This window comes from Spermophilus citellus (genome assembly GCF_964194105.1).
Source record: "Spermophilus citellus genome assembly, chromosome: 5".
NCBI lineage: Eukaryota > Metazoa > Chordata > Mammalia > Rodentia > Sciuridae > Spermophilus > Spermophilus citellus.
The window spans coordinates 38,340,851-38,355,309 of NC_138186.1; the positions used below are offsets into that span (position 1 = coordinate 38,340,851).

The window sequence follows — 14,459 nt, forward strand, 5'->3', positions numbered from 1 at the left end:
TGAAATACAAAAATAGGGCTGGGGATGTGGCTCAGTGGCAAGAAACCCCGAGTTCAATCCCTGGTACAAAAAATTAAAAATGTAGGAGTCTAACATCTTAATGATAAAGAGAGGAAACAATATTTATTTCAATATGAAAACTATATATAATATAAACAAGAAACTAATAACAGTGACAATGTATTTCAGAGTTGGGAGAGGAAACTAGATGACTAGGGAAACTGAACAACAGTGGATAATTTTTTTTTATATCTTTGTTTTTAAGCTATTTTTACCTATTTAAAAATTTTTACCCATTTAAAAAAATTAAGTGACGGGCTGGGGCTGTAACTCAGTGGCAAAGCACTTGCCTAGCATGTGTGAGGCACTGGGTTCGATCCTCATCATCACATAAAAATTAACAAATAAATAAAGGCATTCTGTCCCTCTACAACTAAAAAAAATTAAGTGAAAAAGAAAGAATAAAGAGAAAGAAAAAATAAAGATGGTAAAAAGATTTTTCATCCACTCACCAACCTTTACCATTTTGGCACATTTGCTTTATTATTCCTTCTATTAATGGGTACACATTTTTTTCTTGAATCATCTGAGAATTAGTTGTAGACATCATGCAGCAAAGGCTTATCTACTAAAGAAGGAAGGATATAGTCCAAGTGGAAGAGAGTGGTATTGTTTAGTAGAACCAAGACTAGAAAGAGCAGAGAAGTCAATATAAAGGAAGATAACTATCAGAAAGTCTAAGTTAAGTCATCTCAAATAAAATACAGTTGGAATTTAGAAATGACAATTGAAGAATGAGAAACCTGGCTGAGAGTTTATCCATGAGCATCAGATTCCTGGAGGGATTTTCTGATCAGAAACAGTATTAAATACAAAAGAGCCCAAATATCCTGTGTTAACCCTCCCTTCCCTCTTCTCTCAAAATGGGTCTTCTTTTATTACCTTGTTTCTCTTGAGCTTCAAGTTCTGGAGATTCACACTGGATTTTCATAGACTGGAGGGACACACTGGGTTCTTCTTCTGTTCCTGCAGCCTGAGGAAATGAGATATAGATAAATGCAGAAAATAAAAGAGCATACTGTTCTTAGCAGTGGCACCTAGCTTGCTGAAAACTGAAATGAAATGACCTTTTTCCCAGATAACAGTTTGCCATAATTATATCCATTCTTCATGCTGAAAACTGAAATGACCTTTTTCCTAGATAGCAGATTGCCATAATTATATCCATTCTTCAATGCCAATGTAAATATCACCTCCTCTTCACAACCGTCCTTTCCAGACTAGAGTAATTTCCCATATTACTAACTGCTAAAGATTGTACCACTTTTACTGCTTTTTTTTGTGCTCAAAAAAGAAGGGAGAAAAAGAAAAAAACAAAGGAGAGAAGAAAGAGGCAGCAAAGAGGGAAAAAGACAGAACTTAGGAGAAAATAAAATGAAACATAAAGGAAAGGGGAATAATAAAGGGAGTAATGTGGAGAAATTATTTTAAAAGAAAGGCAGTACCAGGTAGAGTTGTAGGAGCCTGTATTCTCAACTACTTGAGAGGCTAAGGTTGGAGGATCACTTGGAGGCCAGCCTGGAAAACATAGCAAAACCCTCACCAAAAAGAAAAAGAAAGAAAGAAAGAAAAAATAAAAGGAGAAGAGAAAGGAGGAGGAAGAAAAAGGAGGAGAAGAAAAAAGGGATAAAAGAAAGTGGAGGAAGGAAGGAGAACTGTAAGAAATCTCTTTCATATTAATTATAGAAGCTATTCCCAGTGGTATTTGTCCTTTTGAGGTTCCTTTCCATTTCTCTCAAAGAAGATTACCTTATCTTTTATTTATCCAAGATCACAATTATCTCAAAATCATCTATCTTTCATATCTGTTGCAGTACCACCAGCACTCCAGGGCTGGGGATTAAACCCAGGGGCTTGTGTATTCTAGGCAGGCATTCTACCACTGAACTATGCCCCCAGCACTATCCTTTACATGTTTATCTCTACCCTCATACATTTCTTTTTCTTTTCTATTAAGAAAAATATCTTCTGTTTTCAACATTCACATCTCTACTTTTGCTCTTTCTGCTTCCCTCTAACCTTTGTTCCTCCAATTAACACTACTTTAGCAATTTCAGCCTCTCTGGGGCTCCCATTTCTCCATGATCCCATTTCCCTCTTGAATATCACAATAATAGTTTTCCCTAGCATGGTACTATGAAAAGCAGGGATTTTCAATCAGTATTCTGTTTCTTAGTTTATTAGTTCTGTGATCTTGGCCTAGTTATTTACTTTCTCTGAGATTATACACCACCATGTATATAAAGCACTTAGTACAAGACCTTAGCATACCACAGGCCATCAAATTACTGCTCCATTCTTTTCAATGTTTAAATTAATTACATTCAAAAAAATCACCTATACTGCTTCTATTTCCCTGTCTTAGTTTCATTTTGTAACTTGTCTTCAGAATAGGAGCCAGAGTTAACAGAATGCTACCTCAGATATACAGCAAAAGATATTCTGATACTTCAAATTTTGAGAAAAGGAAGTAGGGGAAGGCCAATATGGTGAGCTGTGCCTTCTATCCCTGGGTCTCTTGGTAGGTCTTCGTTAGCTGTCCCAGGAATGCTTTCAGAGTTTTGTGTTTGTTTGCTTTTTATAGTATTGGGGATTGAACCCAGAAGTGCTCTACCACTGAACTACATCCCCAGCCTTTTTATTTTTTATTTTAAGTTTTTGGTACTAGAGATTAAATCCAGAAGTGATAAACCACTGAGCTACATCGATAGCCCTTTTAATTTTTTATTTTGAGGCAGGCTCTCACTAAGTTGCTGAAACTGGTCTTGAACTTGTGATCCTTTTGTGTCAGTCTTCCAAGTCACTGGGATTATAGTATGCACCACCATGCCTAGCTCTATCTTATGTCTTTATATACCACCCACATTTTGAGAAGTTCCAATTGTTTTTCTAGCACAGACCCCTGCACTGAATTCCAACTTGTTTTATTCAATTGCTTGCTCAACTTTTCCACTTGAATTTTAATAGGAATTTCAAAATTAACATGTCCAGAAATGAACTCTGGATTTGTCCTTTAACTTCAAATCTACTTCTCTCTCAGCCTTCGTAATCTCTGTTCATCTCTGTATCCTTCCTTTTCAGATAAACAACAACAGTATCTCTGGCATAATTCTTAACTTACTCTTACATTCCAGATCCTATAGTAAAACAAATTCTGTCAAAGTCTACTTTTAAAAATATATCTAGAATCCAATCACATCTTATCACTTCCACTCTGCTATCCTAGTTCGTTTCACCAATATCTCTTGCCTAGATTATGACTATACCTTTATCCTCCTAAAATGGTTTCTGTAATTCTACCTTTGACCTATATATCTTTCCACCCCCACCACAGAACTTTCTCCATATAGCAGCCAGAGTGATTATTTTAAAATTTAAGTCAAATTGTATCTCTTTTCTGCTCAAAACCCTCCAATGATGTGCCATCTCTGAATAAAATCCAGTCTTTATAATGGTCTACAAGTCACTACATGATACAATTTCCTTGTAAGTATTTTTCAACTATCCCCCAGCAAAGCCTATCTCTACCATGACAAGCATACTTTAAGACTTATCCATGTATCCAGGCGTGGTGGTTCATGCCTGTTATCCCTGCATCTCAGGAGGCTGAAGCAGGAGGATCACAAGTTCAAGGCCAGCCTCAGCAACTTAGTAAGATCCTAAGCAATTTAGCAAAACCCTGTCTCAAAATAAATAAGGACTAGGAACTTAGTTCAGTGTTAAGTGTCCTTGGGTCAATCCCCAGTAGTTTAAAAAAAAAAAAAAGACACATCCATGTACTATTTCCACTGCCTGAATACACTAAATGTCTACTATAAAAATGTCCACTTACCTGAAAACCTTTCCTAACCCATTTATTAAAAATAGCAATCCTCATTTCCTTCACTATTCCTTTTCTCTGCTTTATTTTTGTTGTTTTTAAAAGAATTTATCACCACCTAACAATTTTAATGATTTTTTATCATGTTTCTCTGTAATACTAGAATTTACATAAGAGCAGCAATCTTCTGTGCTTTGTTCACTGCTATATTCCCAATGTCTAAAACAGTACATACTACCAAAAGGTATTTAGTAAATACCTGCTGAATGATCTCTTTTAGTCTTTTAACTCTCAGAGTGTCTTCATCACATTACTCTTTCAAATCCCTAGTGCTAAGCCTAGAACAGACTACTCAGTAAAGAGCTGTCCATTGTCTCTTCCTTCTTTATAAATCTTATCTGTCATCATTTCCATTAAATTCTTACATAAGACATGCCTCATCCTTTCTAGTCACATTTTCATGATGCTATTCAAATTTATCTCTTTCTGCCACATATTCCTTTCTTCTCTACTTTATACCCTAATGCTAAGTTACATGTGTTTTATTATCTATTTCGCACTTTTTATTCTAAGGTTTCATAACTTTTGCTCTATTGACATGTGGGTCTCATAATTCATTGTTGTCTGGGGTTTTCTGTGTGTTAGGATGCTCCACATCATTCCCTGCCCCCTACCTACTGTGTGCCCACAACCTGTAAGCCCAATTACTTACGAGGCTGAGGCAGGAGGATTGCAATTTCAAGGCCAGCCCCAGGAACTTAGTGACAGGTTATGACAACCAAAAATTTCCCAAGATATTACCAAATACCCTCTGGAGCATAAAATTACCACTGGTTGAGAATCACAGTCTTATATCATCATTAAAAGAAAACAAAAACCACTCTGGAGACTGAGGCAGGAGGACTACAAATTCAAGGCCAGCCTCAGCAACTTAGTGAGAACTTGTCTCAAAACAAATAGGATCTAAATAATTTGGTTCTCTTTTATCTCTTTTTTTAAATTATTTTTTTTTAGTAATAAATCTCACTTAGACTCAAGGAGAAAAGGTTTAGAGCCTATCCTCTGTCCTACAGAAGAAAATCTAAATTTAGAGACAGATAGTCAATATCCTTGATTATCTCAACTCACTCACAACTCACCTTTCCAACATAATTGGGCTTTTTACTACCCAGAGAAACAAGGATCCCTCACCCTGCCCTTCTCTCCTAATTTTTCATTCTGTTCCTATATCTCATTCTTCAGGCGTGGTAATTTTTATTTCTCCATCTTTTCATCTTATAATGGAGAATCAGAGCAGTGGCTATATTTACAAAACCATATGACAATTTCTTAATTATTACAAGTTTTGTTTTTTAATTATTCAATAACATTAATTGTACAAATAAGTAGATTCACTATGATATTTCCACACATGCATATATCATGCTTAAACCACATTTCTTATTTATTTTGTATGGAACAACTCTTTCAAGAGGCTGCTTTCTACCTTGCTACCTAACAGCTTCTCCCTCTACTCTTTAATACTCTCTCTATATTAGAAGTCTTGTTTCTAAGTTGAGCAGTATGTTCATCAAATAGAAATTTTTAGTTAAGTACAGAACACAGAAATACAAAAACGCTCTACAGAAAAGGTATAAATAAACTAAGATGACATTAACCAATTTTCCATGAAACTCATATCCCTTTCTGATGCACCAAAGTGTCAAGATGCTTTGTGAAACAACGCCACACTTCACTTTGATCTAGAATACACTTTTTTTTTTTTTTTTTTTTTGGTACTGGGGGTTGAACCCAGAGGTGCTATACCATGAGTTACATCCCCAGAACTTTAATTTTTTTATTTTAAGACCATGTCTTGCTATATTGCCCAGTTTGGCTTGAATTTGTCATCCTCTTGCCTCAGCTTCCCAAATAGCTGGGCTTACAGGTATTTGCCTGCAACCAGCACAATTTACCTTTTCTCAAACAGAAATCACATCTTTTTTCTTACCTGATATGCTGGTTCATCTAGCTCTTTCTCTAAATCTTCCAGCACATTCACCACCTCCTCTCCACTCTCTGGATGCTGCTCCTGTACCCAGGCTTGAAGTTCCTCAGGTAGGATGGTCAGGAACTGCTCCAGCACCAGCAGCTCCAGGATCTGTTCTTTGGTGTGAGTCTCTGGCCTCAGCCATTGATGGCAAAGCTCCCGCAGCCGGTTCAAAGCTTCCCGAGGTCCAGATGTTTCCTGGTAGCAGAACTGCCTGAAGTATTGTCGAAAGACCTCTCTGCTATGAGTGTTGTTCTTTTGAAGGCTCTCATCCTGTCTGGAGGTATATTTATTCTCTTCCTCCTCCTGGTCCTCTATCTTTACTTCCAGAAGTTCTTCCTGGTCCTTTTTGGCCTGGATATTCCAAGTAGATGACATTATAGCTGTGCAAAAGCTCTATCAGTAAGATCTCTCCTGGAAAAGTTCTTCCTGAATGGACCTGAAGAATAAGCCATCACTATGAACACAACTTACACTACACAATGACTGCCAATATTAAAAATTTAAGTATGATTCATGAAAGCCTGCTTCCAGGTTAATTTACTTATACTCAGGGAAATATGTGCTTGGATAGAAAATCCTTAGGAATAGACTAAATGAAAGACTACCGGAAACTTGCCAAGTTGTTTCAGGACTTTTAAGAAAGGCGGAGTAAGACTTACAGGAAACATTTTTTAAAAGGACAATTAAGTGGAATAAAACTAACATTTAAAAAAGCAGATTTTTTTTAAGTTGGGATACACTTGATTACTTTATTTATTTATTTAGCTGCAGTAGGGATTGAACCCAGGGTCACCTTACCCATTGGTACAACCCCAGGCGGCACCCACAGCTGCCTTTTTTGAAACAAGGTCTCATTAAATTACCCAGACAGGCCACGGACTTGGGATCCTCTTGCCTCAGCCTCCAAGTCGCTGGAATTACATAAGCCACCACAACCGACTTGATCAGTTGTTTTTATAGGATTTTAAAATGTCTTATGTCTGGTGGAAACCATAAAATCATAAAAGCAGCGCATTCGCAGGATATTACTTCATCCGGGACTTACTCTGCACTTCATTCTTCATTTATTAAGTGAAAAGGCTGGAGAGATTTCTCTTTAAAGCTTTCTTATACCCTCGATTGATGTATTCTAAGGAAAGGTAAAGTGTCCAAAAATGTTGCGAAGCGCCGAACCGAGGACACAGTGCCTCAGGAAGCCTTGAGACAAACTCGGAAAGTACAGCCCGGCTCAGCGAAGCTGCCGGGAACAGCTCCTTCATCCCGGCTCAGATCTATACAAGGGCCTGCACAACGACCCTGAGGTATTGTATTAGATAGGCCCGCCACCCGGCCGCCGGCCACCGAGGCAGAAGAGGATCAGGACTACGCGCAACCGCAGGAGCCGAGCTTGAGCCGCCCACGCTGAGGAAACGCAACAATCCCCCCCATCCCAACCCCGCCACCTTTCCAGTTACGTCAGGAGCACACATCTGCTCACCCTGCCCCCAGGGGGCCAGCAGAGGACGTCCTCCTCGGGAGCGAAGGGCTGAGTACTCGACACTCTACGACACCCAGAGCCCACCAATGGCAACTTACAAAGGCCGCTGCGTATGGAGGGCTGGCTGGCTCTGCCTGTGCGGGGCGCATTTCCGTGGCAGCTCTAGGAAGGGGCGAGAGGGGTTTTCACTCGATGGTTTCATCCCTTGCGCTCGCGGGAGCTAGGCTGGGTATTCTCAGAAGCTTGAATGGGTTTTTCTTCTTCCTTGTCTTTACCCGGCCATTGTCCCACTGACCCCCACCCTAGCGCTGATCCGCGCCTGCAGAGCCGATCTGAAGATAGGGATTCTCTCATTCTCCCCTCAAGTTTATTTCCGTTTCTGCATCACTGAGATTCCAGGTCCCTCAAAGGGATGTTCTGAAGTCCTTTCTGAATGAATGCTTCAAGATAGTGAAGGGACCTCTGCCCAGATTTATGCCAACTTGCTGGGTTTTGCTGACTTTTTCAACGTCAGCGATTCTCTCAAGCGCCCTTTTATGTGCTTGCAATGTGATTACACATCTGAAAACACAAGTAGTTCAATTAAGTGTCAAAAAGATTACTTAGTAAATTCACAGGATAGAAAATTAACAGTAGCTGAGCTGGGTGTCCCGGGCTTATAAGTCCCAGTGACTGAAGGCTGAGGGAGGAAGATCTCAAGTTTGAGGCCAGCCTCAGCAATACAGTTGAGACCAGTGTCTCAAAAATGAAAAAGAAAGGAAGGAAGGAAGGAAGGAAGGAAGGGAGGGCGGGAAGGAGGAAGGAAAAAGGATCCGGTTATAGGTCAGTGAAAAAGCATCTCTGGGTTCAATCTCTGTTAGGTGCAGGACAGGCTGAACTAAATTATCTGCAGGGCATGCCAAACAAAGTTAGCTGCAGGGTGACCTGTCCACTCAAACCCTCTGTCTGGTTCTTTATCACCTGTTTGCTTCAAGCTCAAACACCCAAGCCCCTGCTCAAGGCTGAACACTCAACCCCCCCTTTCCCAAGGCTGAACACTTAACCCCCCTTGTGCCAACAAGGCAGCCTGCAAACCCAGAGACCCTGTTAGATTTAGGCAGCACAGCAGAAGGGCTATAAAAACCTTCCCCAGCCACCACCCCTTTCTCTCTTTTTTCTCCTCGGTTACACTGCTACAATAAAGATCTTTTGGTTGCTCTGAGTGTTGTGGTCACTTTTCTTTCAATCTCCAGTACAAAAAAAAAAAAAAAAAAAAAAAAGCAAACAACAAAAACAGATAACTTATCAGGTAGAGTAGCAGTAATCCAGAAGTTTGACAGTATACAAACCAATGTTCATTAAAAGGGGACTGCATAGGTATATCGTAGTTTATTCAATTAGTCCCCTTTTAATGAACATTGGTTTGTTTCAAAATTTTACCTTGAATTCCTCAACAAATAATCTTAAATATTTTATATTTTGGTCCATGTGTCTTTGAGATGGATTTATGTGAATTTGCTATATAGTATTACTTTCCTAGATTAAGGTCTCTATCATTTCGCATTTCCATCAGGTATGTATGGGAGTTTCTCTTTCTTTAAAAACAAAGTATACTATCAAACTTCTGGATTACTGCTATACCTATGCAGTCCAGTACTAAACAGCTATAAAATGATGAGAAATGTCAATACACTGCTATAAAGTGATTGACAAGTATTTATAACATACTTTCTGTGTTGCACAAAATAATATTCTACCAAAGATGTCCGTATCTTAATCCCCAGAACCTATGGATATTTATTTTGTATGACAAAAATGATATGTTAGAGATCTGCTGCAGTGACAAAATCCTGAAATAATCAAGTTAAAAGGGGGAAATATTTGCTTTGATTCACTATAGCAGAGGTTTCATAGTTGCTTGAAACCATTGTTTTGGGGCCTGTGCTAAGGTGGGAGGTATGTGGTAGAATACCTCATACCTCCCATAATGGCCAGGAAGCAGAGTGGACGGGCCAGGGTCTTAATATCCCTTCAAAAGCACACTCCTCAAGGAAAGTTCATTATATTGAGCTCATTAAAATAATAGAAAGTAATCAAATAAAGTAATCAAATAAATAACCTAACATTATATCTCAAAGCCCAAGAAAAAGAAAAACAAATCAACACCAAAAGCAGAAGACAGGAAATAATTAAAATCAGATTTGAAACCAATGAAATTGAAAGGAAAAAAATCCAAAAAAATCAATGAAACAAAAAGTTGGTTCTTTGAAAAAAATAAATAAAATTGATAAACTCTTAGCCAAGCTAATAAAGAGAAAAGAAACAAATTACTAAAATTCATAATGAAAAGGAAATATTACAACAGACACTACTGAAATACAGACGATAATCAGAAACTATTTTGAAAATTTATACTGTAATAAAATACAAAACATTGAAGACAGTGACAAATTTCTGGAGACATATGACCTACCCAAATTAAACCAGGAGGACATAGAAAATTTAAACATATAAATTTCAAGCAATGAAATTGAAGATGCCATCAAAAGCCTACCAACCAAGAAAATCCCAGGACCAGACTGATCTCAGTCAAGTTCTACAAGACCATCAGAAAAGAATTAACAGCAATACTTCTCAAATTATTGCATGAAATAGAAAAGGAGGGAACCTTTCCAAACTTATTCTATGAGACTAATATCACCCTGATATCAAAACCTGACAAAGACACATCAAAGAAAGAAAACTTCAGACCAATATCCCTGATAAATATAGATACAAAAATTCTCAATAAAATTCTGGAAAATCACAAAAAGCATATTGAAAAGACAGTGCACCATGGTCAAGTGGGGTTCATTCCAAACATGAAAGGTTGGTTTAACATATGGAAATTATTTCATTTATTTATTTATGTATTTACTTATTTATTTTTGATACTGGGGATTGAACTCAGGGGCACTTGACCACTCTACCACATCCCCAGCCATATTTTGTATTTTATTTAGAGACAGGGTCTCACTGAGTTGCTTAACAGCTTGCTTTTGCAGAGGCTGCCTTTGAATTCCCAATCCTTCTACCTCAGCCTCCCAAGCCACCAGGTACAGCTAGAAATCAACAAACATAATTAATCACATCAATAGACTTAAAGACAAGAAGCACATGATCATCTCAATTGATGCAGAAAAGCGTTTGACAAAATACAGCTCCTCTTCACATTTAAAACACTAGAAAAACCAGGGATAGTAGGAACACACCTCAACATTGCAAAAGCTATCTATGCCAAACCCAAGGCCAACATTATTATAAACAGAAAAATTGAAAGAATTCCTTCGAAAAACAGGGTAAGACAGGGATGCTGTCTTTCACCACCTCTCTGCAACATTGTCCTTGAAACTCTAGCCAGAGCAATTAGACAGAAAAAAGAAATTAAAGGGCTACGAATAAGAAAAGATGCCCTGAAACTATCACTATTTGCTGATGCTGTGATTCTATATTTAGAGATAAAAAAAAACTCGACCAGAAAACTTCTAGAACTCATAAATGAATTCAGCAAAGTAGTAGGATATAAAGTTAACATCAACAAATCAAACACATTTCTATACGTCAGTGATGAATCCACTGAACAAGAAATTAGGAAAACTACCCTATTCACAATAGCCTCAAAAAAATAAAATATTTGGGTCTGGCTCAGTGGCACATGCCTGTAATACCAATGGCTTAGGAGGCGGAGGTAGAAGGATTGCAAGTTCAAAGCCAGCCTCAGCAAATGCAAGGTGCTAAGCAGTTCAGTGAGATCCTGTCTCTAAATAAAATATAAAATAGGGTTGGGGATGTGGCTGGGTGGTTGGGTGCTCCTGAGTTTAATCCCTTGTACCCAAAAAATATATTTAAAAATTTTGGAGTCAATCGGACAAAAGAACACTAAAGAAAGAAATTGAAGAAGAACTTAGAAGATGGTAAGATCGCCTATGTTCTTGGATAGGCAAAAGTAATATTGTCAAAATGGCCAAAATACCAAAAGCATTATACTTATTTAATGCAATTCCTATTAACATTCCAATGATGTTCTTCATAGAAATAGAAAAAGCAGTCATTAAATTCATTTGAAAAAAATAAGAGGCCCAGAATAGCCAGAGCAATCCTTAGCAAGAAAGGTGAAGCAGGAAGCATCACAGTACCAGACATTATAGTACACAGCTACAGTAACAAAAATGGCATGATATTGGCACCAAAGCAGACATGAAGATCACTGGAATAGAATAGAACACAAAGAAACAAACCCACATAAATGCAGTTACCTCATAGACAAGGCACCATAAACATATTTTGGAGAAAAGAGTACCTCTTCAACAAATGGTACTGGGAAAACTGAAAATCCATACATAACAAAATGAAATCAAACCCCTATTTCTCACCCTGCACAAAACTCAACTCAAAGTGGATCAAAGACTTAGGCATTAGAACAGAGACCCTGAGCCAACAGGCCCAAATATTCACCATGTCATTTTAGGAACTGTCTTCTTTAAGAAAACTCCTAAAGCGTAAGAAGTAAAATCAAGAATCAATAATGGGATGGATTCAAACTGAAAAGCTGCTGCTCAGCAAGGGAAATAATTAAAAACATAAAGATAGAGCCTACAGAATGGGAGAAAATCTTTACTACATGCATGTCAGATGCATTAATCTCCAGGATATATAAAGAACTCAGAAAACTGAACACCAAAACAACAATAACAAACAACAAAAACAAAACAAATAAATGGACTAAGGAACTGAACAGACATTTCACAGAAGAAAAAATACAATTAATCAACAAATATATGAAAAAACGCTCAACATCTCTAGCAACTAGAGAAATGCAAATTAAAGCTACTCTAAGATTTCATCTCACTCCAGTAAGAATGGCAATTGCCAAGAATAAAGAAACAATAAATGTTGGTGAGGATGTGGGGGGAAAGGTACACTGATACATTGCTAGTGGGACTAAAAATTGGTACAATCACTTTGGAAAGTAGTATGGAGATTCCTCAGAAAACTTGGAATGAAACCACCATTTGAACCAATTATTCCACTCCTTGGTATACACCCAAAGGACTTAAAATCAGCATACTACAGTGATGCAGCCACATCAATTCACAATAGCCAAGCTATGGAACCAACATAAGTGTTGAAGACCAGATGGATAGATGAATGGATAAAGAAAATGTGGTACATATACATAATGGAACATTACTCAGCCTTAAAGAAGAATGAAATTATGGCATTAGCCTGTAAATGGATGGAACTGGAGACTATTATGCTAAGTGAAATAAGCCAATCCCCAAAAGTCAAAGGCCCTATGTTCCCTCTGATATGCAAATGCTTACTCACAATAAGTGGGGGTGGGGGGTAGGAATGGAGGTTCACTGGATTAGACTGGGAGGAGTGGGGGGAAAGGAGTTGGAATGGGAATGGGAAAGACAGTAGAATGAATCACACATAACTTTCCAATGTTCATATATGAATATATGAGCAGTGTAACTCCACATCCTGTACGACCACAAGAATGTAATCCTAATAATTTAGAATAAGTTATACTCCATGCATGTAACTATGTAAAAAAAAAAAAAAAGGTTGGTTGTCAAGTATATGTAAAAGGAACAAATAATAATAAAAATAATCCAAATAGCCAAAACCACAGAAAAAGGTTGTTTCACACAAAAAAAAGGAGTTTATTAGAAAGAGAAGGTAAATCATACATGAAAGACAACAAAAACCCAAGTGGGACCTACAGGTGTTTTTTCAGGTAGTTAATGAATAGCCTCAAAGCCTGAAACGTCTTTAATTTACATAATTTTCAAGAGTTACAATCTTTTCCAAATTATCAGCAGCAAGAAGGGAGAGAAGAAGCAACTGATTTGATTACCTAAGATATTAAGTACATTGTTTAAAATATTTTCCTGTAATCTTTGCCAATTAAGCTTTTATGTTTTTACCTCAATCACTAGGTGCTACGCAACTCAACTGTATGTCTCCTGACCTGTTATTAACCTTTAACTTTAAAGCATACCTATGATTATTGGTAAGCTTTCTTACTTCTAAACTAAAGTCCCAGTAAAACACACTTAAAATAGTGAAAGTCTATTACTTAAAGCCTACTACTGTAAAGTGCCTCTAAACTTTATCTATGTTAATTTTACATTATTCTATTTTTAATTTCCAAGGTAATTTCCTTTTTTCATATGACCTATTTAACTGCTTTCTTAAAGAGTTTCTTTGATCCTTGGTCAAAGTACATCAAGTCTTACATCTTTGTATTCTTTAACTAAAGAGAAGGCTCTGCACCTCAACCCATTTGCCATTAATATTAATTATGTGTTTCCCATTTTCATTGTAAATTCCTTTGTAAGGCAAAGGAGAGTCTGTGGGTGGCATGTCTTAATTGTATCCTTAGTCTCATTCTGGGAATTTTCCTGAAATCTCAGGCAAGATGTACTTTTATTATTGATTGATGTATGCCCTGTTATCCATATCATAAGTATCATAAACAAAACACCTAATATTCCCCATGGGTTCCGGTTTCCAGATGGTACGGCCTTGCCTTGCCGCAGCATCCCCCACACTGTGACCCTGTCAAATAGCTGGTGCAGGAACGCCTTCGCCATTCAAGGACAGACAGCCTGAGCAAAAGAATCAGACTCCATCTTAATCAACAACAAACAAAGCACACTTTTGAGATTTTTCTTGAAGGAACCTGAGAAAAAGACCAGACCAGTGCTTCCCTCCCTCCCTCCCTCCCTCCCTCTCTGCCCCCTCTTCATTTTTGCAGTACTGAGTATTGAACCCAGGGCCTCGCACTTGCTAGGCAGCAAGCAGTAAACCACCAAGTCTTGTTCCCAGCCCAGACAAAATTTTCTCAAGTTTTAAAGTACATAACAATCAACTGTGGATCTTGTTAAAATGCAGATTCTCAGTTGATGCCAGAGTTGCTGGTCTTCAGACCTCTTTGAGTAACAAGGGTCTAAATGTGTTGAAGAAAGATGGTTAACAAATATTCTGCTCATGATTATAGTTAAGGATAATATCTGAGTAAGTTTTCCTGCATGGATAATTTG

The 14,459-nt window shown here is 37.7% G+C and overlaps 2 protein-coding genes across 2 annotated transcripts in view; one reads left to right on the plus strand and one right to left on the minus strand.

Moving 5' to 3' along the window:
* ZSCAN12 (zinc finger and SCAN domain containing 12) overlaps positions 1-7,921 on the minus strand; it is a 35,088-nt gene extending 27,167 nt beyond the window's left edge. The window contains exons 1-3 of the mRNA XM_081294933.1: positions 7,488-7,921; positions 5,871-6,348; positions 943-1,033 (exon numbers count right to left, since the gene is read on the minus strand). Of these exons, the coding sequence (XP_081151059.1) occupies positions 943-1,033; positions 5,871-6,287 (508 nt within the window). The 5' untranslated portion in view covers positions 6,288-6,348; positions 7,488-7,921. The remainder of the gene's footprint in view (positions 1-942; positions 1,034-5,870; positions 6,349-7,487) is intronic.
* The window catches only part of PGBD1 (piggyBac transposable element derived 1), a 340,888-nt gene that overhangs the window by 107,772 nt on the left and 218,657 nt on the right, over positions 1-14,459 (plus strand). The gene's annotated exons all lie outside the window — the stretch shown is intronic.